Source organism: Mirounga leonina, unplaced genomic scaffold, assembly GCF_011800145.1.
Source record: "Mirounga leonina isolate KUSES-001 unplaced genomic scaffold, KU_Mleo_1.0 Mir_53, whole genome shotgun sequence".
NCBI lineage: Eukaryota > Metazoa > Chordata > Mammalia > Carnivora > Phocidae > Mirounga > Mirounga leonina.
In genome coordinates, this window is record NW_023270807.1 from 87,095,590 (window position 1) to 87,119,318 (window position 23,729).

General features: G+C 44.2%; 1 protein-coding gene across 1 annotated transcript; it reads right to left on the reverse strand.

Annotated features, from left to right (window-relative positions):
- Nucleotides 1-375: 375 nt before the first annotated feature.
- ALDH8A1 (aldehyde dehydrogenase 8 family member A1) lies at nt 376-23,361 on the reverse strand. The gene is made up of 7 exons (XM_034990717.1): nt 21,945-23,361; nt 17,264-17,411; nt 15,808-15,963; nt 14,068-14,217; nt 9,704-9,960; nt 5,874-6,035; nt 376-997 (listed from the first exon to the last, which is right to left on the reverse strand). The coding sequence occupies exons 1-7, from the start codon at nt 22,176-22,178 to the stop codon at nt 545-547; spliced, it is 1,560 nt and encodes a 519-aa protein (XP_034846608.1). The 5' UTR covers nt 22,179-23,361; the 3' UTR covers nt 376-544.
- Nucleotides 23,362-23,729: the final 368 nt, after the last annotated feature.

Below are 23,729 nucleotides of genomic sequence, written 5' to 3' on the forward strand. Positions count from 1 at the left end.
CGAGAGACAGACACGAAGAATTGGAATTGATTAGACTCCAGAGTAGAAATGGATCAAACTATTCCCACTTCTTGCTTCAGGTTTCCTCCAAAAGTAGTCATTATTTTAATTTTCTTTGTCCTTGTACAGATGTATTTAGTGGGACCTACCATATAGGCCTGCTCTGACAAATTCCATGTATATTTATCATTTACATTCATATATATATATTTAAAAATGAAAAAAAATGATTATCTGTAAATTCCCAAGAATTCAATCAAAATGATGAAAAAAATCTAGAGTGAAGACAACAACAGAGAAGGAGCCTTACAATTATTTGGCTTCCTTTTTGTGCCTTCCTGCTCAGAAGTCTCTTCTTTGACTTCACAGTGAAAATAGACATCCTCTCTGACAATGAATAAAAGTACGAACTACTGAGGATAAGGTAGAGAAAACCCACGGAGCCAAGATATGGCTGGATTTTATGCCGGCACATCTGCTCACTGCATTGGACTGATTTTCTGCAGCCAGGAATGGACCATAACAGCTTCTCCACTGGTCAAGGTCAGTGTTTAATGGTGATGGTTTTGATTTCAGTGAAAAATTCATAAGAGTCCTTGGCTCCTTCTCGACCTACCCCAGAACTCTTCATCCCCCCAAAAGGCAGGTTGAGCTCTCTGATGAGCCAGCAGTTGGTCCAGACCAAGCCTGACTGCAACTTCTTAGCCACCCGGTGGATACGGCCCACGTTGCTGGACCACACTGTGGCTGCCAGTCCGTATTTAACGCTGTTGGCTCTTTGAATCACTTCCTCTTCACTATCAAAGGGGACAACACATGTCACTGGCCCAAATATCTCTTCCTTCATGCAGCAAGATTCATCCTTAATGTCTGTTATCACTGTGGGAAGCATAAAGTATCCTGCTTGATTCCTGCGGGGGAGGCTCAATGTGTCCACCCCCTCACCACACAGAATCTGGGCCCCTTCCATCCGGGCTTTTTTGATGTAATTTCTGACCTGGGTGGGTGAAAACCATGATTAGCAACATCTTACCATTTGACTTGACACAAAGCAGCAGAAAATTCAATATTTTTGAATCATCTAGGAAATATGTAGAAGGCCTTTGCTAAGAAATCTAAAGTTGATTATCTTATTGCTCAACTGCAAAGCCTGAGGGCAGAAGTGCTCTGACCATCATTTGGGCATCCAGCCCTCATACAGAAGAGGAGAGTAATTTCTTTACTATCTAAGTTCCAGGCACATAGATAAATGCTTTTCATACATTCTCATTTAATTCTCTCAAAACTGTATTAGCTACATATTATTATCCCCTATTTGCTGATGATAAAATTGAGCCTCAAAAAGGGTAGATGGTTCATACAATGAATAAACAGGAAAGCTAGAATTCACACTCAGGTATATTCAGTAGTTAAATACACAAAAGAATAGTTCCTCACTTTTGGGGGGGCTCTGTCCCTTGCAGAACATGGGAAGTTGAATGGTGCATAAGATTTCATGAAAGGCCAAGATGCTCTTCAATAGCTAGGCTTCCAGAACAAATCATTTCTAACTTCTAGTCTCACTACTGATTATGTTCTGAAAATACATCTAGTTAATACAGAATAGCTAACTATAATGGGAAATAAATTATGTAAAAAGTAAACCCAATAACTCGGAGACAGTGACAGATGTTTATTAACAATGGTTGTAGAAATGACCTATTATAAAATGATACGTACGTTTATATATGGAAATTTTGTTGCAGTCACAATGATACCTTATCCTACCCCTGAGGGGTATTATAAGTATAGGAGAAGTAGAAAAGTCATCCCAAAAATTAGAAGTACAGAACAACAGTTAGGCAGTACATCAAAGGCAGGGGAAATTTTGAAGTCATACTTTGGATCCCTGCTTATCAAATATTTATCTGAGCATTCTGCCCCAGGATTAGGTAAGTACTCCATTGTAGAACTATATTCAATGTAGAGCTATGTGTTTTCCATGTAAAAATAAAAAAGTAATGTTGTTTTATTATTGATTTTGTTCTAAGTTATAGAACACTTAATAAGCCGTGAAGTCAAAGACTTCTAAAAAATATATTATTTGGAACAGCTTCGTATTCCGCTCTGTTATACATTTTCCCCCAACATGCCCAATGATCTCAAAGCTCTCCCAGAAAAGCCCTAGTCTAGTTTGTGGGTAGAGAGTAAATTAGGTCTGGACTTCTCTTTCCCCTATTCTCTTACTCCTCTTGAAACAACGCACTCAGATTAATTAAAAGATGCCAAAGGCAGCATAGCGCGTGAACAGGGGAAGTCGAGGCAAAGATCTCCGGGGCGCCTGCTGAACACAGGACCAGAACTTTTTTCCGTGATTCAAACACGGAGTGGCTTTAGATGATCTCATCTATATGGAATCTCATGATTATCTCTTAGAGACTCTTGGATAATAAAATATGAAGGAAAGTGTCAGTTTTCAAATTGTGAACTTTTCAAAATTTTTAACGTATAAGATGACTCACACTAAACTAAATTTATTTTCTGGATGATAGAATGATATCTATACTAGCATCTCAGGAACTGAGATTTTCAGGAAAATATGGAAAAAAGAAAATGTTATGACTGGTAATATGCCCTAAAATGTAATAAATTATTACTACAAAACTTTCTCTGAGAGCAGAGAGCAGTTAGTACTTCATAGCTTTGCCCCTAAAATCTGAGCACAGAGGTCAGATGGGCGGGCAGGGGAGCCCAAGTGTTCAAATCCCAGAGCCTCCACTTGCTCACCGAGGGATTTTCGATGCTCAGTTTCCCCTCTGAAAAATGGGATTAAGATTCCCACGTATTCGTAAGCTTAGATAAAATGTATGTAAAATATTTAGCGTAATGCCTGGCTTGCAGTAAGTCTTTTGAATGCCAGTCACCAACTGGTGCTGCTGATGAAGAAGGTGATGGTATAACACGCCATCTGACGCTTACGAGCTGGGAGACTTCAGACACGAGCCCACCCGGCAAAAGAAGATAGCAACCTGCAAAAGCGGACCTTTGCTAACGGCCTGCAGCCTGCCCCATTGGGGAATGCACCTGTGAACGTGCCCTGCGCTCTGCCAGCCTCACTGTAAACACTCAGAATTCCATCTCCGATTTCCTGCATCTTGGGACAGGTTGGCATCTAGCCCGAGCTCTGGACAGCCACATGGAAAAGCATTCGAGGAGGTAAAAAGAAGAACTAAAGCAAAAACAAAAAGCAACCTGTGAAACAGGCAGAGAGCCTTTTCTTCACTCCTTGAGGACAGAGTCACCTGCATCACTGGGAGGCGGGCGAGTCTCTCTCACCCACATAGGAGCAAGCTGCATCTCTGTGAGGTTCTGCGCCCTTTGCCATGACGGAACAGCTTCTACATATTCTAACTGGACTCTTCTGGCACTGCCTCGCCATCTATCGTGACAACCACACAGTAGTAAGATGGACACAAAGACCCCAGGCTCTGCAGGGCTAGTTTGCTTCAAAGAAGACACAGACAAACTGCAGAGGAGAAGTGGAATACAAAGATGACCGCCAGGCCTCCTTGGACGCAGGAGAAAGGCCAGAAAGCTTTCTGGGCAGAGGCGAGGAAAGATGACTACCAGTGGAACGTGTCCACTCCCTCCTTGATCTCCAAAGCATCACACCAAACCGAAAAGAGTCCCACTGCAACGGCCACACTTACAGGGCCCTAGCTGCTTCCATTAGCTCTCTCTCTCAAGGGCCGAGATACGCAGGGCCTCCCCACAAGAATGGATCCGCGAGCCACCCGTCGTGGGTCCACTTGGTGGGAGACTCAGAGGGGGGAGCCGTGACTCCCTGCATCTGGGCACTCGTGCTCAGGGCGGAACAGTGAGGATGGCAGACGTCGAGGAACCCTCAGAGCCTCAGCAGGACAGCCCTGGGGCTTCACATGGGGGAGGCAAAGTAAGCCCACCTGAGGGGCGCTCTCCTCTAGCGGGGAGAGATCCAGTCTGTAGGACCACAAAACAAGAGAGCTGCATTGACCGCAGCAAGTTTACACGTGGTGGACTAATAGGAATACATCTTTAGTGCTCTTCCCTAGAAAAAGAAAAAGAAAATGCATTGGCCAATGATGAATTATTTTGAAAATTTTAACTGTGTGTACAAAATCTTTCTCCTTAAAAGCAGTAGAGCCATGGAGCGTTCTGAGATGAGTACAGAGTAATTAATTGTACTTTATTTTAATAAGCAAGTGGCTGAAAAATTATTTTCTATAAGGATCAAGAAGAAGGTCAAGGGAAGTTGATTGAAAAGTCTGCAGTTCGGCTCATAGTCACGTGCTACCGTTGGTTTCTTAGTGCAGACAAGTGTATCCTGGACACAGAAAACGTTAGTAAAAGGGAAAGTTGCATGAGTGGATATAGAAACTCTCTGCCTTATCTTTGAGATTTTTCTATAAATCTTAAGTTATTCCAAAATAGAAAGTTTATTTCTTTTCTTAGTTATCTGACTGAGATGGAAAACATATGATGGTAAAAATACATGGGAGTTTTAAAAAAACTTCTGTTTGAAAGATAAATCTGGGCTTATGTTTGAATGTGGTCAGAAAAAAAACCTGCTAACTGTAAGCATCAGCATTTTCAGAGTTATTCATGGCACCTAAGTATACTACATTGAAATGACAGTAAGCAAACAAAATCCAACCAACATGTTAAATAAACGCTTGTCTTTCCAGCATAATTTGGTTTCATAAAAGATGGCATTTCTGGGCTAAGATACGTGAGGGAGAGGATGACACCAGGCCTAAAACCTTGTCAATGTTTCAAGTCTTAAAAAAAAATCAAATATAATTTGTGGTTTAGATCTATTAGGATTCTTGGCTTTTTTTTTTTTTTTAATATTTTATTTATTTGAGAGAGAGAGAGCATGAGGAGGGGAGGGTCAAAAGGAGAAGCAGACTCCCCGCTGAGCAGGGAGCCCAGACACGGGACTCGATCCCAGGACCCCAGGATCATGACCTGAGCTGAAGGCAGTGACTTAACCAACTGAGCCACCAGGCACCCAGGATTCTTGGCTTTTGTCCACAACCTGCAGGAGTGTTTCACACCCTCTCCTCCCTACTGAACCCTCCGAACCTTCTCCCCTCCTCACCCTGCTTCCTAGTTCACTGAGAAAACAGAAGAAATAGAGCCCCCCAAAAGTGTTAAAGTTAAAATGTAGTAAATCCCCCAAATCTGTGCAGTGTCAAAGATTTCTACAGACTTAGGTAAAGGCTCTGTCCCTCACTGGCCAACTGATGGGGGCATATTTTCCATGGTGGGTCTCAGTTACCATGGCTAAAAACAAGGTCCTCCAGCTCCAACATTCTATGACTTATCTTAGGAGTCACATCAGGTAATCCATTAAGACGACCTTAAAGGCCTAAATTCCATAAACCAGCCAGAGGCCATCAATGGCTTCTCCCACGTAGACCACCACTAACCCTACCCACTAAGGACCATGTAATTGGATCGTGCCTCTTGGCAAGTCCAGAATTCCATCTGCTGTAAGCCACAGGCAGAACCCTTTCCACTGGGAACTTTTATCAATGGAAATTCCTGCTGCCCTTGGTCCACATCATTCTTATCAGCTGACCCTTATGTTTTGAAATTTGTCTTCCTCGCTCTCGATGGGCTCTCCATGCTGACTTCTCACATTCATTCATTCCATGTAGATGCTGCTTTAACCTGGGTTACATTTGTGTATTCATATCTAACATTTGTAGATTCTGTATCCAGAGGCCATTTCCTACAGGTCGGAATTTTTTTAAGAATAGGGTAGTAATTAACAACATTTCAAAGCATGACTGTGTGCTGTGCTCTACACTGAGCTTCTCCCCAAACTTCCATCGTGGAGATTTACTTACTTTCTCCAAATGAGCTTTACTTATTAGAGCTCCCATGCTGGCCGACGGATCAGAGGGAATGCCAACTTTCCACATTCTGGTAGCTTCTACGAACTTCTCCAGAAATTCACTATAGATGCTCTTCTGGACAAAGATTCTGCTGGTACAGAGGCAGATTTCACCCTGTCAAGAATGACGCGTGAGGACAACAACAAGACACAGTCCTTCATGGGCAGGTCACCCTGCATTTCTGAGCACCTACCTGCCCGTAGCACGGGTCTCAGCCATGGGAGACACTGATCAACAAAACAAAGTCCCACCACAGGGAACACACAGTCTTTTTTTTTTTTTTTAAAGATTTTATTTATTTATTTGAGAGAGAGAGAATGAGAGAGAGCACATGAGAGGGGGGAGGGTCAGAGGGAGAAGCAGACCCCCCGCCGAGCAGGGAGCCCGATGCGGGACTCGATCCAGGGACTCTAGGATCATGACCTGAGCGGAAGGCAGTCGCTTAACCAACTGAGCCACCCAGGCGCCCGGGGAACACACAGTCTTGTGGGGAAGTCAGACAACAGCACAAGTAAATGTGCTCAATCAATAATATAATTTCAGGTCATGAGCAAAGTGATACAAGAAAATTAAGCAGAGGATGGGAATAGAAATCAATGGAAAAGTGCCACTTTTAGTCCCTTTTAGTAGAGGGAGTTCCAGAAGGCCCTTGTGAAGAGGGGGTATTTGAATTGACACTCGATTGATGGGGAGGGGCTAGCTGAGCTCCAGGCAACACGGAGGAAGGCAATGCTCAGCAGGCGGGGTAGAGCGGCTTCTTGCCGCAGGAGCGTGCTTGCTGTGGTGTGGTGTGTGAGGCGAGGCAAGAAGGCGAGCAGGGCTGAGACCGGGAGTGGAGGCAGGAATGCAGGAAGGGAGGGTAGGAAAGGAGGGCAGGAGGTGAGGAGCAAGGCCACACCACGCCGAGTCCCACAGGCTCACAAGGAGTTTGCATCTTGCTCCCGGTATCATGAAAAGTCCATGGAAGGCTTTAAGCTGCAGCATGATATGACCAGATTTCCATTGTTAAATGATCGTTCCGGCAGCTGTGTGGAGAATAGAATGGAAGGGAACGAGAGTGGGATCTACAAGAGTAGAGTTCAGAGAGTATTCCAGAAGTCCAGGTAAGTGGAGGTAGCTTGGACCAGGGCGGGACCAGCGGAGATGAGCAAAGTGATAGGTGTCCACCGACGTCACCAGATTCGTAAAGGGACTCAGGAGCCCAAGGTGCAAGAAGACTGGTATCAGTGCTCTCGGAAGTGAGGGGTTCCAGGATATATTAGAATAATTGAGCCAACAAGATGGGTTGATGGATTAGTGAGACAGAAGGTTGGGGTAAGAACAAGGTTGAGTCCCAGGTTTTTGATGGAGCCGCAGAGCAGATAGTAGTGCTCTGCCCCCGAAAAGCAAGCCCAAGGGAGAGGAGTGGTATTGCAGGGAAAGGAGAGGGAGGGAAATCAACAGTTCTGCTTTGCACAGGTTAAGGTTCCGATGCCTAATAGACATCCGAATAGAGATACTGTAGGTTCTGGGCAGAGGTGCTAACAGGAACCTGAGTGAAAAATGATCCTTACTATCGTTTGAATATAACATGAGATCATTTACAAACCACAGTCTAGACATCTCAAAGCATTATGTATGTATGGTAAGTATATATCTACGTAAATAACAATTTTCACCACATTTATATTTGATCTTCACAACCATCCAAAGGATGGAATATTTCTAATTATTTTGACAGTTGGGCAAAGGTGTATTGTCCAAATTAAATCATCATTGTTTTGAAACAAAAAATTCTCTCTGCAACCCAAGATCACTGTAAGAACCATCTGCATATCTGGCTTGGGAAATCTCTAGACATAAGTGCCCTCTGCCGTGTGGGAAGGGAGGGTGTGGTAAAGAGAGTTGAGGGGTTACCCAGTCAGGGTTTTCCGGATTACTTGGTGCCAGGAAAGCATAGGTAATGCTAGGGTCTCTAGTGGCATGACTTTCAAGGAAATGAGAAAAGGGAAATTATTTATTGCATGCCAGGCACCGTGCAGGGTGCTCTTCTCATAATAATTCTGTGATCCAGTAGTTTTCCCAGCTTACAATTAGGAAATGGAGCTTTGAACAAACACAAGCCCAAGGCCACCAGGCACAAGAAGTTTCAACTTCAGTCTGAGTGATGTGGAAGTCCACATTCATTTCTTCTGTGTCCCACAGCGTGTCGAAGTGTGAGTGTGCCCCCAGTCAAAGGAGACTACGCGTGACAGAGATGTTTCAAAGTGGCCCATTATGTTCAACTGAGGAAGAAGTGTTCACTACATGGGACTCATCTCTCGGTTAAGGAAAAAGAAACGAGCCCCTCTAGTTTGCCTAAAGTCTGTTTGTTGTCTTGAATTAGCTAGTTGGGTTCCTGTCCTCTTCCCCACTGACATTTAAAATAGCCCCAAGAGGAAGGTTCTTTCAGCAATTTCAAGTTCTGGCACAGTCCTGGTAGCCAAGAAGCTACAGTCCATCTCCACACTCAGAGTGCATTTTCTCTCATGCAGAGTTCACCCAATGTCCTCTCAGCTGATTCTCAGTCCACAGCTTGTCCCCACTCCCCATGCTGTCACCATAAGCCACCCAAATGCTTGATTTAACTGTTCATTTTGATACTTGATCCTTGTTTATTTTAATGATTAAAATAGCTGTATCATAAAATTACAAATCTATTTTCTAAAATCTAAAATTTAAGTCTATTGATCCAGAAAAACTCTCTTTATAGATACAGACGTACTTGTATATAGAGATATAGAGAGAGGTACAGAGCAAAGCCGCTTTCTCTAAGAATTACTGCGAGAGAAATAATTACAATATAATGATCACGAAAATAACCACTGTCAGGAATGGTTTTCATTCTACAACTCACAAAATCGCTAATGGAAAGCATCATTATTACTTTCATGATTTCACAGGCAAAGAAATGAAGGTTCAAAAGGTTATGGCAACTTGGGCAAGTTAAAGATATATCTCATTTCACTCATCTTTCTTTCTATGGTGGTTCTAACTCTTTAGTTAATTCTTTTTTCGCTGCTAAAATTTTTAAAAAGCAGGCCCTTTGGAGAAAATCATTCAGTATTTGTGCACACCTGCTCTACCCTAAGCCTGATCCTGGGCATTAAAGATCAAATGCGGCCCCAAGGCAGACACAGGTGCCCTTTTTGTGAGGCTTACAGTTTGGTCTGTCTGGGTCAGTGTTCCTAACCCTTTGGGATACTGTGGCCTTGAAGAATCTGCTGAGAACTGAGGCCTCCAGAAAAACACCTGTCACATAATTTCAGGAGATGCAAAGTTGCCCGTGACTCCGTGACATCCATGACTCCAACATCAGAAACGTTCTCTAGACTGGTTTAGGCATTTATTTCTAAATGTGTGCTGCATTTGGGATGCTTTTGGGGGAGCACAAGGTTTACTGGAGATAGGACATTTAGACAGCAAGAAGAGAATGGGGGTGACTCTATGAATAAAGGGATGAAAAAGCTTGGAGAAGCAAACAATCAATCATTTTGCCCATGGCTGGTACCTGATAAAGCTCAAGAACTGGAGCTTGCCCAACAGAAGCTATGATTCTACAAGAACCACAGGTGGACACTGAGACAAAACAGAGTCAGTGGAATAACACAATGTCACAATCTCCTTTCCCTGAAATAGCACCAGATTAACCCACTCACTCCTGGCTTGGCACTGTGATGAAACAGATCCAGCCTAACTGGGTCACAGAGTTTAAAAACAAACAAACAAACTCAAAACAAAACAAACCAATACAGAGGACACACCTGGTTGGCGAAGCTGGACTTGACAGTCGTTGGAATGCACTCTTCCAGGTTGGCGTCCTCAAAGATGATAGCGGGATTCTTGCCCCCCAGCTCCAGGGAGAGCTTCTTGCAGTGGGGAGCACTCAGCTGTGTGATCCGCTCGGCTGTGGGCTGGCTCCCCGTGAAGGAAATGAGGGGTACCTCCGGATGGGACACCAGGGCCTCGCCGACCCTGGGCCCTGTCCCAAACACAATATTTACCACACCTGGTGGGACACCTGGACAGGAAACAGAACAGTCTCCAGGTCTGTATCCAGATAGGATACAGAAACAGTAACAGAAATTACAACAGCAATTCTTCTCAGTATGTTGAGAATTTCGGGTGACATTGAGGTTTTCCTTGAAAGTGCAGTAGCTTGAATGGGGAGGGAGTAGACTTTTATGGCTGCCTCTAGTTTAAAAGCAAAGCAAAGACTATGGCGCCACCTCCACCTCTAGTGCCCCCTAGGTGGGATTTCTCCAGGTGCTTTGCCTTAGAAAAATGAAGAGTGGAACATTCTAATTAATTCATTCCATAATATTAACTAGGCATCAGAGGCTGAGAGCATAGAGATATCCTCAGGCAGGCCAAGCCCTGTAAGGTAGGAGAACCCTGCTCCAAGTTGGCATTCAGGAGTCACAATTCAGTGTGAAAATGTGAAGTGGAGGGAAGAAGAGATTGACTGTGAGCATTGAAGGTAAGATTGAAGGTGAGCATTGAGTTAAAGGTCCCTGTGTCCCATGATATGGACATACACTCTAGGACTGACTTAAAGTGCCAAGTACACCCTAAAACAGGTGCCCCCATCTTTCTAGCATGAGACCCTAGTGCCTTACATTTGCGTGTATTTTTTTTATGTGTTTATGGCTTTACTTGTTTATTACCTAGCCAACACTGGCAGGTGTGCAATCCAAGGGCAAAAATGGTGTCTGTGTTCTGCTCCTCACAGTCCCCACTGTGCCTTGGCCCTAGTTTGCCAGATAGATTAATACCAGTAAATGTTCACATTCACTGTAGGCCAATCATTCCTGGAAGCGATTTAGATCTCCCAGCAACTGGATGAGGTAGGGAGGATTAATATCCTCACCTTATCCAAACTGAGGCAAAGTGAAGTCAAATAGCAGCCACTAGGAGGCAAAACCCAGTGTAGATGGTTAACAAATAATTAAGTGAATGAATGAATAAAGTCTTCGTGTACATTATCCAAATCAGAAATGGTCCTTGACTCTGGAAAGCTTTATGTGTCCAGAAAGAAAATCTGTGAGCCATTGTGTGCCATTGTGTTGTGTCCAGGAAGCTCTTAGGGTTTGTCTGGAGGTTAGCTGAGTTTATTCCCCATATTTCTTCAGCCTCGAAGTACAGCAAATGCATAAAACCTCCAATGTGTAAGGTTTTTGAACTACCTTCCCTGCTCCCACTATCTTTCCCTGTCCAGGTTGGACATTCTGTCCTGAATAGAAACACACTCTGTTGGATTAAAACCATCTCTTCCAGAATATGCTTTTAAAGTATAAATAACAAGTTCTCATTGATGATCCACTATCATCCAGAACACCTTCCCACTGAGCCAGAACCTTAGCCTGATCACTTGAGGGGACAAACGAGGCCCTCTTCAGCTGAGCCTTGGAGACAGGTGTGGAGATCAGTGACTCATGGTGGTATCTGGCAGAGCTTCACCTCCAGTGGCCCCGCCTTTACACACATGTGCAGACTTCTTAAAATCTAGCTTGGGTCGGTCCTGTATCACAGGTCACTGCCATGGAGGGGAGGTCCAAGGCCAGGCACCATGTGAGAGCAGCTGAGCCCCACATTGGGGCAAAGAGGAGGCTCAGGAGAGGGGCCCTCACAGTGGTCAGTGGGGGAGAAACAAGGACAAGTTTCCCACCATTTGCAGGGTGGGGTCCTGCATCTCCATCAGACAGTGGGCATGTGAATATTTGCCCAATATTTTCTGATTGGGGTTTGGGGGCAAGAGAAGGTGGGCTATGGGGCTTTATAAATCCTGAAGGCAAAAATGGATCAAATCACTTCTAATGTATACAACAGCATTTTAACGAAGAGTGAAGAAAACTTAGAAACACCACATAGGTATCACCCCGGGAAAATGAGTTCATTTCAGCAGGCCAATTGCCTTCTACACAATGACATTAACGCTTTACATTTCCTTGAACTTCGGTGTTAATATGTTAAGAGCTACCTACTGGCCATTATTTCTCAGCACCACTTTGCCATTTGATGGAGACAGTAATGAAATTTTTCTAGAGACATCTGCCCTCTGCCCTTAAGATATGACAGTTATCAGAGAAAGAAGGCACTACATCGGCAAATAGCAATTTGGTAAAACTCAGAGTAAATGGCTAACAGACATCACAGGGCATAAAGTCCCTCCACCAGGGACAAAGATGTGGCAGAGTGGCAGCAAGCTTCCATTGGGCAAAACAAAACTAGGAAGGGCCAGAAATCTGCTTTCAGTGGACACTCCAGGAATGAGGCATACATATGGTACCCCCAAGAAGAAATGAATACTCTAGAATTATAAAAGAGGTACTCACTGTATACTTTTTAAAATGATTTTACTGCACAGGAAGGTCATCTGTCAAGTCTGTTTGAATGCTCAGGACTCAAGGATTGGCTCTTTAAATATCCAGAATGCACCAGCAGGTCATGTTAGCTTTCTTTTTCTTACACTATTAAACGTTTCTCGTACAGATTCTCAATCCAAATGGAGAAACTGAGGGCTTAAGACAGGTGCAATTTGAGCCTTACACTCTCCGTGGTGGCCAGAGGAAGAAAGTTTAGCAAAGCCAGCAGAGGCAGGGAAGGAGGGAAGAACTGTCTTGGTATAACAAGCTTATTCATTCACAAGAAATAAGATCAATGCTGTGTAAATACATGGAAATGTAAAACTCTTGTGTACACCAGGTGCTGGGTGTATGGAAGGGGAGAGTGCTTAGGGAAGAGAAATCATCATAGATCAAGATGTGGTTGACTTCAAAAGAGAGTGGTTCTGGGAACACAGCTCTGTGGCACCACCCCACCTGCATGGCTGCCCTCCCCAACATAGATCACAGCAGAGCATCGGCCCCACTTCTGACCACTCCAGGGAATCTATAGTCAACAGACAGGGAGGAAAGGCCCTGCACCTCTGTAGACACTAGCCACTTAATTTTGCAAAGAACAGCATTAGAATGTGATCCCTCATGTAAAGAAGGAATGACACCTGTGGGACATGGGAGAGGTAGGCACATTTCTATCATAACCCTCCAGAAGCCTAGGGCATCCATAAATGTCACCCAAAGGCTGAAGCTGGGAGGCCTCATTCCTCTGTACAATACAAGGGAAATGGGAAGCTAGACTAGGGTCATAAGGCCACACAGTTCAACCTGCCATCTAAATCCTAGAGTAAAGAACTGGCCCAACTTTTTTGGAAGCCAATATGTATGTTTTTGCTTGGAGAGATAAGGTATCCAGAAGAGGGAGATATGGGTTCTTTCCAACCACCTACCTTATGGATTGGGTGAGCCCAGTGCTACCTTTTCTGTGGGCTTTAAGGAAGTACAAACAGCAGAGACTGACAGACAGAAAGACAGCCACCCATCATCCCAACCCAGGGTGTGTATGAAGACCTGAGCTCAGGGACCTAATAGCAAGGGGCTTTCTTGTAGGTTGCAAGTTAGGGTCCCCTGACACCCTCCAACCCTGGTGCGGTATCTGTGCCCATGCTGAGTTATACCCCAGAATGTACCCAGGAACATACCTTGAATGTGGCCATGACGCTGTTGACATAAAGAAGACATGGAGCCGTATTGTATCAGCTTCCACACATTGGCTCCAAATGCAGGGAAAACTGAGGGAGGTGTATTCAAATCTCCTGAAAATGGCTATTTCTAGCAGGTATCGTATAACCATACAAACCAGAGAAGTCCCTAACAGTAGTCTTATTTGCATCAAGGTTAACATGTGGTTCAAATATAAGATTTAAATTGACCACTGAAGACAATCCCAGGAGCAGACTGGTATCTGAGCTGACTGAGTTCGTTAAGCCTGCTGTCACTTCACAGTTGTGAAGTGCCTGCCAACCCCCCTGCCGGGGGAACCACTCCTGCAGCGGCACGGACAGGGGTGAAGAGAGGAAGCAGTGTGATCCAACCCTGTGCATGAAGGGGATTTCTCATAAAAGGATCAGAGAGAGGAAAACCAAAGATGTCGATGGAATCAATTTTGCTCTGAGCAGATTTCTATCCAAAACAACTTCTCAAGTGTCAGGATGCTGAGGTGGCTGAAGCGCATAAAATGTGCAACCCCAAAGCCAATCCTGTGCCTCTCCAGACCCAACGCTCATTACCTGCTCTCTCCAGGAGTTTGCACATCATCCATGCAGTCACCGAAGTCAGCTCGCTGGGCTTGGCTATCACCGTATTGCCAGCAGCAATGGCTGGTGCCACCTTCCAGGTCAGCAAGTAGAGTGGCAAATTCCAGGGGCTGATCAGACCGGCTACAAGAGGAGAACAGAAACACTGCCACCAATGGCAGGCCCCTCAAACTAGACTGGCCAAATTGGGTTTATTAACATGGAACTCCTTCACCCTGCATAAAGCTTTGGCTTACTTGTAGCCAACTTCGGGGAAATAACTCTAAAATGTATTACAAGCAACTGTGTCTTTGAAAACTATAAATCAATACAATTTACTCTTTTCTTGATGATGTACCAATTGTATTTATGAACAAGGGCAATGTAAGCGCCAGGGCCAAGAGGCTGTCACCTGTTACCAAACAGTTTCTGAATGTGATGAGTTTTGAGATTTATAGACTGACCTTCACATTTTTTTTAAACTTCTCTCTCCTTCTTCATCATCAAATTGTCTAGCTACTATTTCTTTTAAGTTTTTCCATCACTGTTTCTAACCTGTTGTGGATTAAGACATAAAATCTCAAGCTTTTTAGAATTATTGGTAAAATAAGAGCAAATGGGTTCTGAGTCTGTCCTGTGGAAGCCTTCCTTTTAGTAAAGCCAATGAATTTTGATTCATAGACTATGAGATCCATTTTGGTTAGCCAGAGGACTTTTTAATAAAAAATTCTCTCTAGATTCTCACCTCTTTCATGACCAGATAGGACTGCTAAATAAGTAACAGAACCAGCATCTAGAACGTGTCCCCATGCGATATTCTGAAACCAACCAGGTTTCCAACCATAAAGCATGACAAAAAAAAAAAAAAAAAAAAAAATCTACCTTATGAATTTGTAAATGGATTCATCTTATTTTATACCCCTCCCTTAAAATCTATGCTGTGAAAGTAAACATATATTCTATATGATTATATTTCTCGTTAGAAAATCTTTTCTTTAGAGGATAACAGAATATTTTTTCAGCATTATTCATTCAAGAGGGAGGTTTGAGCTTTTACAATTCCTTCAAAATATGATTTCCAAAGGGTTCAAATAACCAAGGTGGTAATATGTCCCATTTTCGTTCCTTTTAATTTATTTATCCTGTCATAAAATGTAACTAATAAATACGGGTATTTGGTGGTTGGAGGAACAGTGACCTCTAGTGGATATTTTGAGTCATTGCTCATGTTTACATGTCCTCCAAAAGAAAGCAGGAAGCAGCTAATTCAGAGTGCCCTACACTTACTAATTTATTTAATTCTCACTAAAATATATAAATATAAAATTAAACTATGCTCCCAGTTTTTCAGGTAAGAATCCCGAAGTATACAAATATTATGAACCTGGCCCTGCACATATCCAAAATCCATGCTATTAACTTCAAGACTCTCTGGAAATAAACTTTTTTTTTTTTTTTTAATTGTGGGGGGCGGGGGAATCTTCGTATGTGAATCTCCTCCCAGCATTATTCTTTTCCTGGTAATTTCCTGAGAACAATGTTCTAGGAATATGCAGGTAATGTGACAAAAGGAAAATAAACCAGAAATAGATTTTTGAGGCCCATTAATTTTCGGTCAAAGTATAAGTCCGCTCTTTCCTTTCTCTTGGTCTGTTCCTTTGGATGAGCTCTGTAGAACTGAGGGAGCATCCCTACGCACCCCCGCAGACCAGGCTTTCCCTGAGCAGCACCTACCGATCCCCACAGGGGCCCGCACCGTGTAGTGCAGACAGCCCACGTGGTCCATCTGCGTGCACTCTGATGTGTGGTGCAGGATGGAGGAGGCGAAGAACCGGAAGTTCTGCACAGACCGGGGAATGTCCATGGTTCTTGCCAGTGTTATGGTTTTCCCTGTAAGAAGTCAACGACAGAAAGCACGGTCGGCATACCTCACCAGGGACAGTGGAGACACGATCACGCATGGATCCCAGTTCACGCTCACGGAGCCTTGGTTCTTTCCAGCCTGAGACTTCATCCCCTGACGACACAGACAGCTGATTGTGGTTTCACAGAACCATGAAATAATTAGGTGTGACGTTATCAGATAAAATCGAGTGAAATAATCTATGCTTTATGGGCTGAACAGTTCAGGGCTATCATGAACCCGCCAGATGCTACCACTCTGCTCACATCAGCTCTTTCAATTCAAAATCACCAAGCTTTGTACATGCTACAAAGGGGTTGGAGTAATGGGTGTTAAGACAGCTGTATCTGCATGACACAATAAAACCACTTTGACGAACATCACAAACAGTGATGTATACTAAATGTCTCCCCAACACATGGTGGAGTCCTTAAGATGGGCACGTGGCAGAACGGCTGAGGGGACCCCGAGGATGCTGTGTGGCACTCGCTTACTCACCATGTGCCCCATGCACGCCCTAGCTCCTGGATTGAACAAAAGGAGAAACATAGCTTTTCTGGATTGTTCCTTAGTTGTCTTGGGTGATTCAGGGGGACTCCCAGTGTCAGCAGCACCAACAGGAAACATCTTCTTCTTAAGGGTTTGGACTCAGGCTGCTTCCTAACTTTAAGCTGATTTATAGCATGTATATGACTTTAAAAGATCTCGGGTTTTCCTAACAGATATTACTGCAAGGATTTATGGACATTTACTACATTACCCATGCCTCTGGGAAGGAGATAAAAATTGGGAAGCTGTGTGAAGAGTGCAGTACTGACATATCCGATTCTTTCTAAATAACGTGACTGTAATGGCTCTTCAGTTACTTTTGCTTTGAAACGATCTGCCTAGAACTGGTGGAGAATTGCATGATCGGCCCTCTTCCTCTCTCCGCACATCCACGCCCTTTGCCAAAAACCTTGGCAGTGCCTTCCACCAAATGGACAAAGTGTATTTATGTCCTTGGCCCTGGAACTTGGACTCAACTGTGACCTGCTTGGACCATCAGAGTGGGGGAGTCGGCCAGATGCAAGCCTCCTGGGTGGTTTTTCTTTCCAACTCCACCTCTGCCATGAGAATCTCGGGTGCGGGCTAGCCTGATGGGGCCGGGGGGCGCTAATACGGAGGAAGTACCCGAGTCCCAGCCCTTGTGGTTAAGAGGCAAGAGGTCTGCAAGAGGTCACCTGACCAGCTGGAAGGAGGGTACGTGTCCCTGGCGCTGCACTTTGCATTGAGCCCCGCACTCACCTTGGTCCCTGGATTCCGCCTGCGCCAGTTCCTCCAGGGACTGCTCCAGCAGATCGGCCAGCCGGTGCAGCACCTGCGAGCGCTCCTGCGGGCTCCGGGCCGCCCAGCCGGGGAAGGCTGCTCTGGCCGCCTCCACCGCGGCGTCAATCTTTGAGGACCAAGAGGAAGAGGGTCACCTTAAGACTATTGCTCCTGGGGCGCCTGGGTGGCTCAGTCATTGAGCGTCTGCTTTCAGCTCAGGTCATGATCCCAGCATCCTGGGATCAAGCCCCGCATCGGGCTCCCTGCTCAGCGGGAAGCCCGCTTCTCCCTCTCCCACTCCCCCTGCTTGTGTTCCCTCTCTCGCTGTGTCTCTCTCTGTCAAATAAATAAATAAAATCTTAAAAAAAAAAAAAAAAAAAAGACTATTGCTCCTGAGGTTGGATGAATCCAGAATCCACAGGTCCACCCACACTTAATTTTTTTCTGACTGGTTTCAAATATTCAATACTTCCTCCTGCCAAGTTACCTGCAAAATCAGTGAATCAGGGGCCCCACAAAAACAAAGAAGAATGCTCCATTTCGACCAGGGTATTCAGATGCGGCCATCAGAAAGAAGCTATTTGAATTTTAATAGACGCACATTTTCAATCATGTCAAAATACAAAAATTTTTTTGAATAGCGTAGGAGAGCTCACTTCATGTGGATGTGTAGAATCTCTCAGCTTTTAATCCAGATCCAACATATCTGATAAAGTCTAATTTTTTTTTTAAGATTTTATTCATTTGACAGAGAGAGACACAGCTAGAGAGGGAACACAAGCAGGGGGAGTGGGAGAGGGAGAAGCAGGCTTCCCGCGGAGCAGGGAGCCCGATGTGGGGCTCGATCCCAGGACCCTGGGATCATGACCTGAGCCAAAGGCAGACACTTAACCAACTGAGCCACTCAGGCGCCCAGCAAAGGCTTTTATTTTTTATTTATTTTTAAAGATTTTATTTATTTATTTGACAAGAGAGAGACACAGCGAGAGAAGGAACACAAGCAGGGGGAGTGGGAGAGGGAGAAGCAGCCTTCCTGCGGAGCAGGGAGCCCGACTCAGGGCTGGATCCCAGGACCCTGGGATCATGACCCGAGCTGAAGGCAGACGCTTAAGGACTGAGCCACCCAGGTGCCCCAAGTCTAAAATTTTGTTTGAAATCGTATCCTCAGATTGTCATTTCCACTCAGAATGACTAATCATAATAGTCATTGACTAATTTTTGTATATAAAGGAATATGCTAAACACACAAATTATGTCATTGAACCTGTTTTAAAATTCTGTACCATGACTTTGCTATGCCCATTTTGCGGATGAGGAAACTGAGGCACGGAGAACTCAAGTAACCTGGCAGAGTCACACAGCTAGTAAGTGGCCGCATCAGGGTTCAAGCCCGGCTCTCTGTGCCTCCAAGACCACAGCTGGCCTGCTACGGCAGAGCCACGGTCCCCGTGCCCCGCCTGGCGCTGCCCAGTGACAGAGGCCTCGGTGGGGATGGAGGGCATCTGTGTGGGAACAGATAGCTTGCAGACCTGGTTTTGGAGCAAATCCAAAAGGAAACACTATCTGGAAAGGTTCAGGCAAGGCCAATTCCTGCAAGACAAAATGAGTCTTCGGATCTTCAGCAAAGTCAAAGCAACGTCTTTCCCAGAGATAACAAATCCCTAGCCTGTGTCTCAGCCCTCTCCCCTCTCACACGCATGACAAGACTTTATAATCACTCACAGCTTTCACTCACCCCGGGCCCAGGCCCTGCCTCAAAATCCTTTTCCAGGGGCGCCTGGGTGGCTCAGTTGGTTAAGCGACTGCCTTCGGCTCAGGTCATGATCCTGGAGTCCCGGGATTGAGTCCCGCATCGGGCTCCCTGCTCGGCAGGGAGCCTGCTTCTGCCTCTGACCCTCCCCCCTCTCATGCTCTCTTTCTCTCATTCTCTCTCTCAAAAAAAAAAAAAAAAAAAAAGAATCCTTTTCCACAGGCTTTAGGCAACCACGAGCATCTTTCTCGCCATCACGGGACCTGATAATTCAGCCGCCTCTCCCCCAAAATCTGATCCACGCTCCTCCTCTGTTTTCTTTATAACCAGAGTCACTTCCAGCTGAGCTGAATAAAGGATGAAATGATCCTCATCTTAATTATAAATTTGTGGAAAAGTGGTGTTTTCGGTTGGAAAGCCGAATCTCCACTGTGGACCCACAGACAGGATGAAGGAAGAGCGTGGGCTGTGGTGTTCTCCACCAGAAGTTGCAGCCTCCCCGAGGCCTGGCGGCCAGCCAACAAGAGAAGGGTTCCTTCCTCCCGTGCTCAGAGTAAAATCTCATCTTCCTGAGGTGGTCGACGTGAAATCTAAGCTTTTTGCTATGCAGAAAACTCAAGTCCAGTCATCCTAAGTTGGCTTATGTCTGTGTAATATAGAATACGTATTAATGTATATGAGCAAAAGCTAATACCTAGAAAGCTTTTACTATATGCCAAACACTAAAGGCTTCACATCTATCAGTCTGTTTCATCCTCAGAACCACACTAGAAGACAGGTATTACTGTTATTCCCATTTGATAGGTAAGGAGACTGAGGCACAAGGAAGTTCAGCTCTAAGTCAAGACAGTAGATACTAAGGGATGCAGCTGGTCTTTGAAGACAGGCGATCTGACTCTGGTCTGTGCTTATGGACTGCAAAGCTACCATGTAAATGCCACCACAAATGTGTGTGTGTGTATGTGTGTGGCCACTGATCTAGGCATCAGAGATGAGAATGTTAGCTCACTGTCGTCTGTGGAATAAGGATGATGAGAGAGTCTTATTTGTAGGTTGTTATGACTCACATTGGGGGTAATTTGTGTTAGACGGCTTAGTGAACGCAGAGCACAGAGCAAAACCTGTTAGCAGCACCAGCAACACTTTCTGTAAGAGACTTTCTACAAAATTGGGCATGCAGCTTGTATGTTGATGATATTTTTCAAGCCGGCAAAAACTGGGACTTGCGGGATCAGAGAGCATATTTGCAATTTAAATTGCTGGGAAATCCAAAATATTTATTTCTCTACTAGCAGATGCAGCCATACCAAATTCTATCCTCTGAAAAGGCATGAGCCATTAGCCACAGAACTAAATTTGTCCTATTTGTCCTTTTTTTACTGCACTTTGGGAAAACACTTCGAGACCAGGAGGATTGGATAACACAAAGCTGGATTTCCCACATCTGTCCCAGGTCATTTGAAACAAACAAAATTGTGGGTTACAGTTTAACCAACAGATTAGCCAATGTTTGCAAATTTTTGTGCACAAGTCTAAAGGTTTTTTTAATGCAAGACAGGTTTAAAATATAGTTAACAAAAGAGAAATAATAGCTTAGTATATATGAAGGCTTATTTACGTATACTTATTTGTATATGAAGGCTACAGTTATCTTTTAAATAATCTAGTTCTTTGTGCCTTAAAAAATAAAATCCATTAGGCTTTAGATGAGCATACATACATCAGCCACATTCATCACTCCAGACACATTTACATTGTCAATGTAATAAACTGATAACTAATTAAATATATCTCCAACATCTTATAGAACTTCTCAAATAAAATTCTAATGTTTGTGCCATTAAGCACTTTGAGTAAGAAAAAGGATGGTCTTAAATTTCACTGCAAAAATATATGGGAATTTGATCTTGCATTTCATCATTCAAGTGATCAGTTTTACTTCACTAGATATTTTAAAGACATAAGGCATTTTTAGAGGATAATATAAAATAAATCCCTGGATTTTTCACTTCTGCTCGTTTTAGTGGAGTAACAAGTTGGTTTTTTTTTGTTTTTTTTTTTTAGAAATCCATGAATATACTGGCAAAGTTAGGCAGCACTTGGTAAAGAAAAAGAAACAGAAACACTGATCATTCTTAACAAATAATACTTTTTACTAAACCCCTAATAAGGAATGGCTGAGAAATGCAGCTGTGTGTTAAGTTGCCTGATTAATTGCTTGCTTCTGCACAAAGTCATGGGCTTTGTTCCAGGCATAGATATCCCCTTCTGAAAGTTCACAGGAGGTCACTTCGCTTTTCTATTAGCACCTGTTTTCGCTAACCGCAAGAAATACGAAGAGGATTTTCACTTCTGTGAAAAAAAGCCATTTCCAGACTTAGTATTTCTTTCCCAAATGCAAAGTGGCATAATGTGAACTTTCTGAAAATGGGGGATACTCTTCACTTTATGCCATTTCAAAAGATGTCCTAAGAACACTCTCCTTTTGGATAGCGAGGGAATCCTGCATCCTAAAAGTCCCATTACAAAGCAAACCTTCCCAGAACTCAAATCTTCCTCCTGCCAGCGTTTAACAATTCTACACCTTTTCCCCAACTCCCTTTGCTCCTAGAAAAGTAAGTGACATGAAATCCATCAACACAGGAAGTACATTTCCATCTTCCCTAGGTGAATATACTCACCTCTTCTCTCTCTCTTTTTTTTTTTTTTTTTTTTTAAGATTTATTTATTTATTTGAGAGAAAGAAAGGGAGGGGGAGGCGCCAAGGGGAAGGGAGAAAGAGCCTTTGAGCAGACTCCGCACCGAGCACAAGCCCAGTGCGGGGCTCGATTCCATGCCCCTGAGATCAGCAGGACCTGAGCGAAACCAAGGGATGCTCAATGCGCTGCCCCAGCCAGGTGCACCACTCACCTCTTCTTTTCCACTGTTTGGCACTCTGCAGTATACATCCCCCGTAGACGGATCATAAGAATCGATATAGGAGTTACAAGGTACAAACATTCCATTAATGAAGTTTTCCAGTGTCAGAAGTGCCTTTGTTCCAGCCATGGTGGAGACAACTTCTGCCTTTCTCCCTTCGGTTCCCCCGCACAGTTCCCTACCCTGAGTGAGCTCCGTCCTCACCTCCAGCCCCAAAGTCCTCATTTGCCAATCAGTGGAAGTGGGAGGTGGCCTGACACTCAGGACTATGTTCCAGTCTCCAAACTCTGAGCAAAGAGTATTTGGGAGTATTTCACAGACTTCCAGTACATTATGAGAAAGGGATAATAATATGGTAAGCTAACATCAGCTTGTGTCCATGGCCCTTTGAAATGTCAGAAGGCACCTCTGTGTCTCCTTTTATTGGGTTCACACTATAAACTGTTTACTGCTCAAACATGGAGGGCCAGACCCTGAAGCAAGTCCTTGACATGAATTTGCTCATTTATTCCACACAACAATCCTATATAAAGTGAATGTCATTAAATCTCCTGTACAGTACAAGGAACTGAGCCTCAAGAAGTTAATTTGTCCAAAATCGCAGTTAGTAAGGAATGAACTTTAATCCGTTTATCTCCAAATCATGTGATTTCCCTCAACACATCACAGCCCTCACCCCACAGAGGTGATTGAAGACAGACTCCCTCTTTCCATCTCTCATCTGTTTCTCTTGACCGTGGCTGCCTTCTCCGTGAACAGTCCCTCCATCCCAAAACCAGCAGCTCACATTCTCCCAGCTGTGCCACTCCAGTAAGGACACAAGCCAGTCTATGCATGGATATAGGAAACACACGGGGATGCATAGCCACGATGCATGTGAGAATTTCTATAAACTGGTAAGGGAAATGGACAATCCAACTGAAAAAAAATAAGCAAAGGCTATAAAAAAAGCAATTCATAGCAAAAGAGATGCAATTGGCTAATGAAGGCATGAGAGGTACTCCGCCTCATTGTTAATCAAGGGAACGTGAAATACAAAGAGGTGCCCTGATTCCCCAAAGTAGAAAACATTTTAAAAGATCTCTACTCTCTGCTCTGTGTGCGGATGTGGAAAAGCAGGTGCTCTCCTACTCCGCTGACGGGAGGCTTCACAGAACCCGGCTTAGGGCAGTCTGGCCGTGTCAGCATTTTAAATGTGCCCACGTTGAGGCTAGTAATTCTTCTTCTCAGAATCTCTCCCACTGAATTTCTTGCTCCAGTGCAAGTAGGTAAGTCACAAGGCATCGCTTTTTATGGTAATTTCAAAATCGGAAACAAGAGAAATGCATACCAACTGACAATTATTATAATGAGTCGTGATACCCAGATAAGGAATGTTATTTAGCCATTGGAAGATGTACTGTTAAGTGAAAAAAGAAAGTTAGTGGATAATATACACAACAGGATCTCCTTGGACGCCTGCTGGAGGGGGATGAAAGTGGGGAAATGAGGGTTTCTTCCTTTTTTTACTCCATGTGTTTTTTTTTTTTTTTTAATTTCTTCCAGCGATCTGGTTTTTGTTTTTTTTTTTTTAAAGATTTTGTTTATTTATTCGTGAGAGACACAGAGAAAGAGAGAGAGAGGCAGAGGGAGAAGCAGGCTCCCAAGGAGGAGGGAGCCCGATGCGGGGCTTGATCCCAGGACCCCGGGATCATGACCCAAGCCGAAGGCAGACGCTTAACCATCTGAGCCACCCAGGCGCCCCTACTCCATGTGGTTTTAAATTTCTTGAATACG

Excerpts from the sequence above, each read along its gene's own strand:
- ALDH8A1 (XM_034990717.1), bottom strand. The coding sequence starts at position 22,178 with ATGAGGACTTTGGGGCTGGAGGTGAGGACGGAGCTCACTCAGGGTAGG. Across the intron at positions 17,412-21,944 it reads CAAACAGTGGAAAAGAAGAG|ATTGACGCCGCGGTGGAGGC; the intron begins GTGAGTGGTGCA and ends TGGTCCTCAAAG. Across the intron at positions 15,964-17,263 it reads GGCGGAATCCAGGGACCAAG|GGAAAACCATAACACTGGCA; the intron begins GTGAGTGCGGGG and ends GACTTCTTACAG.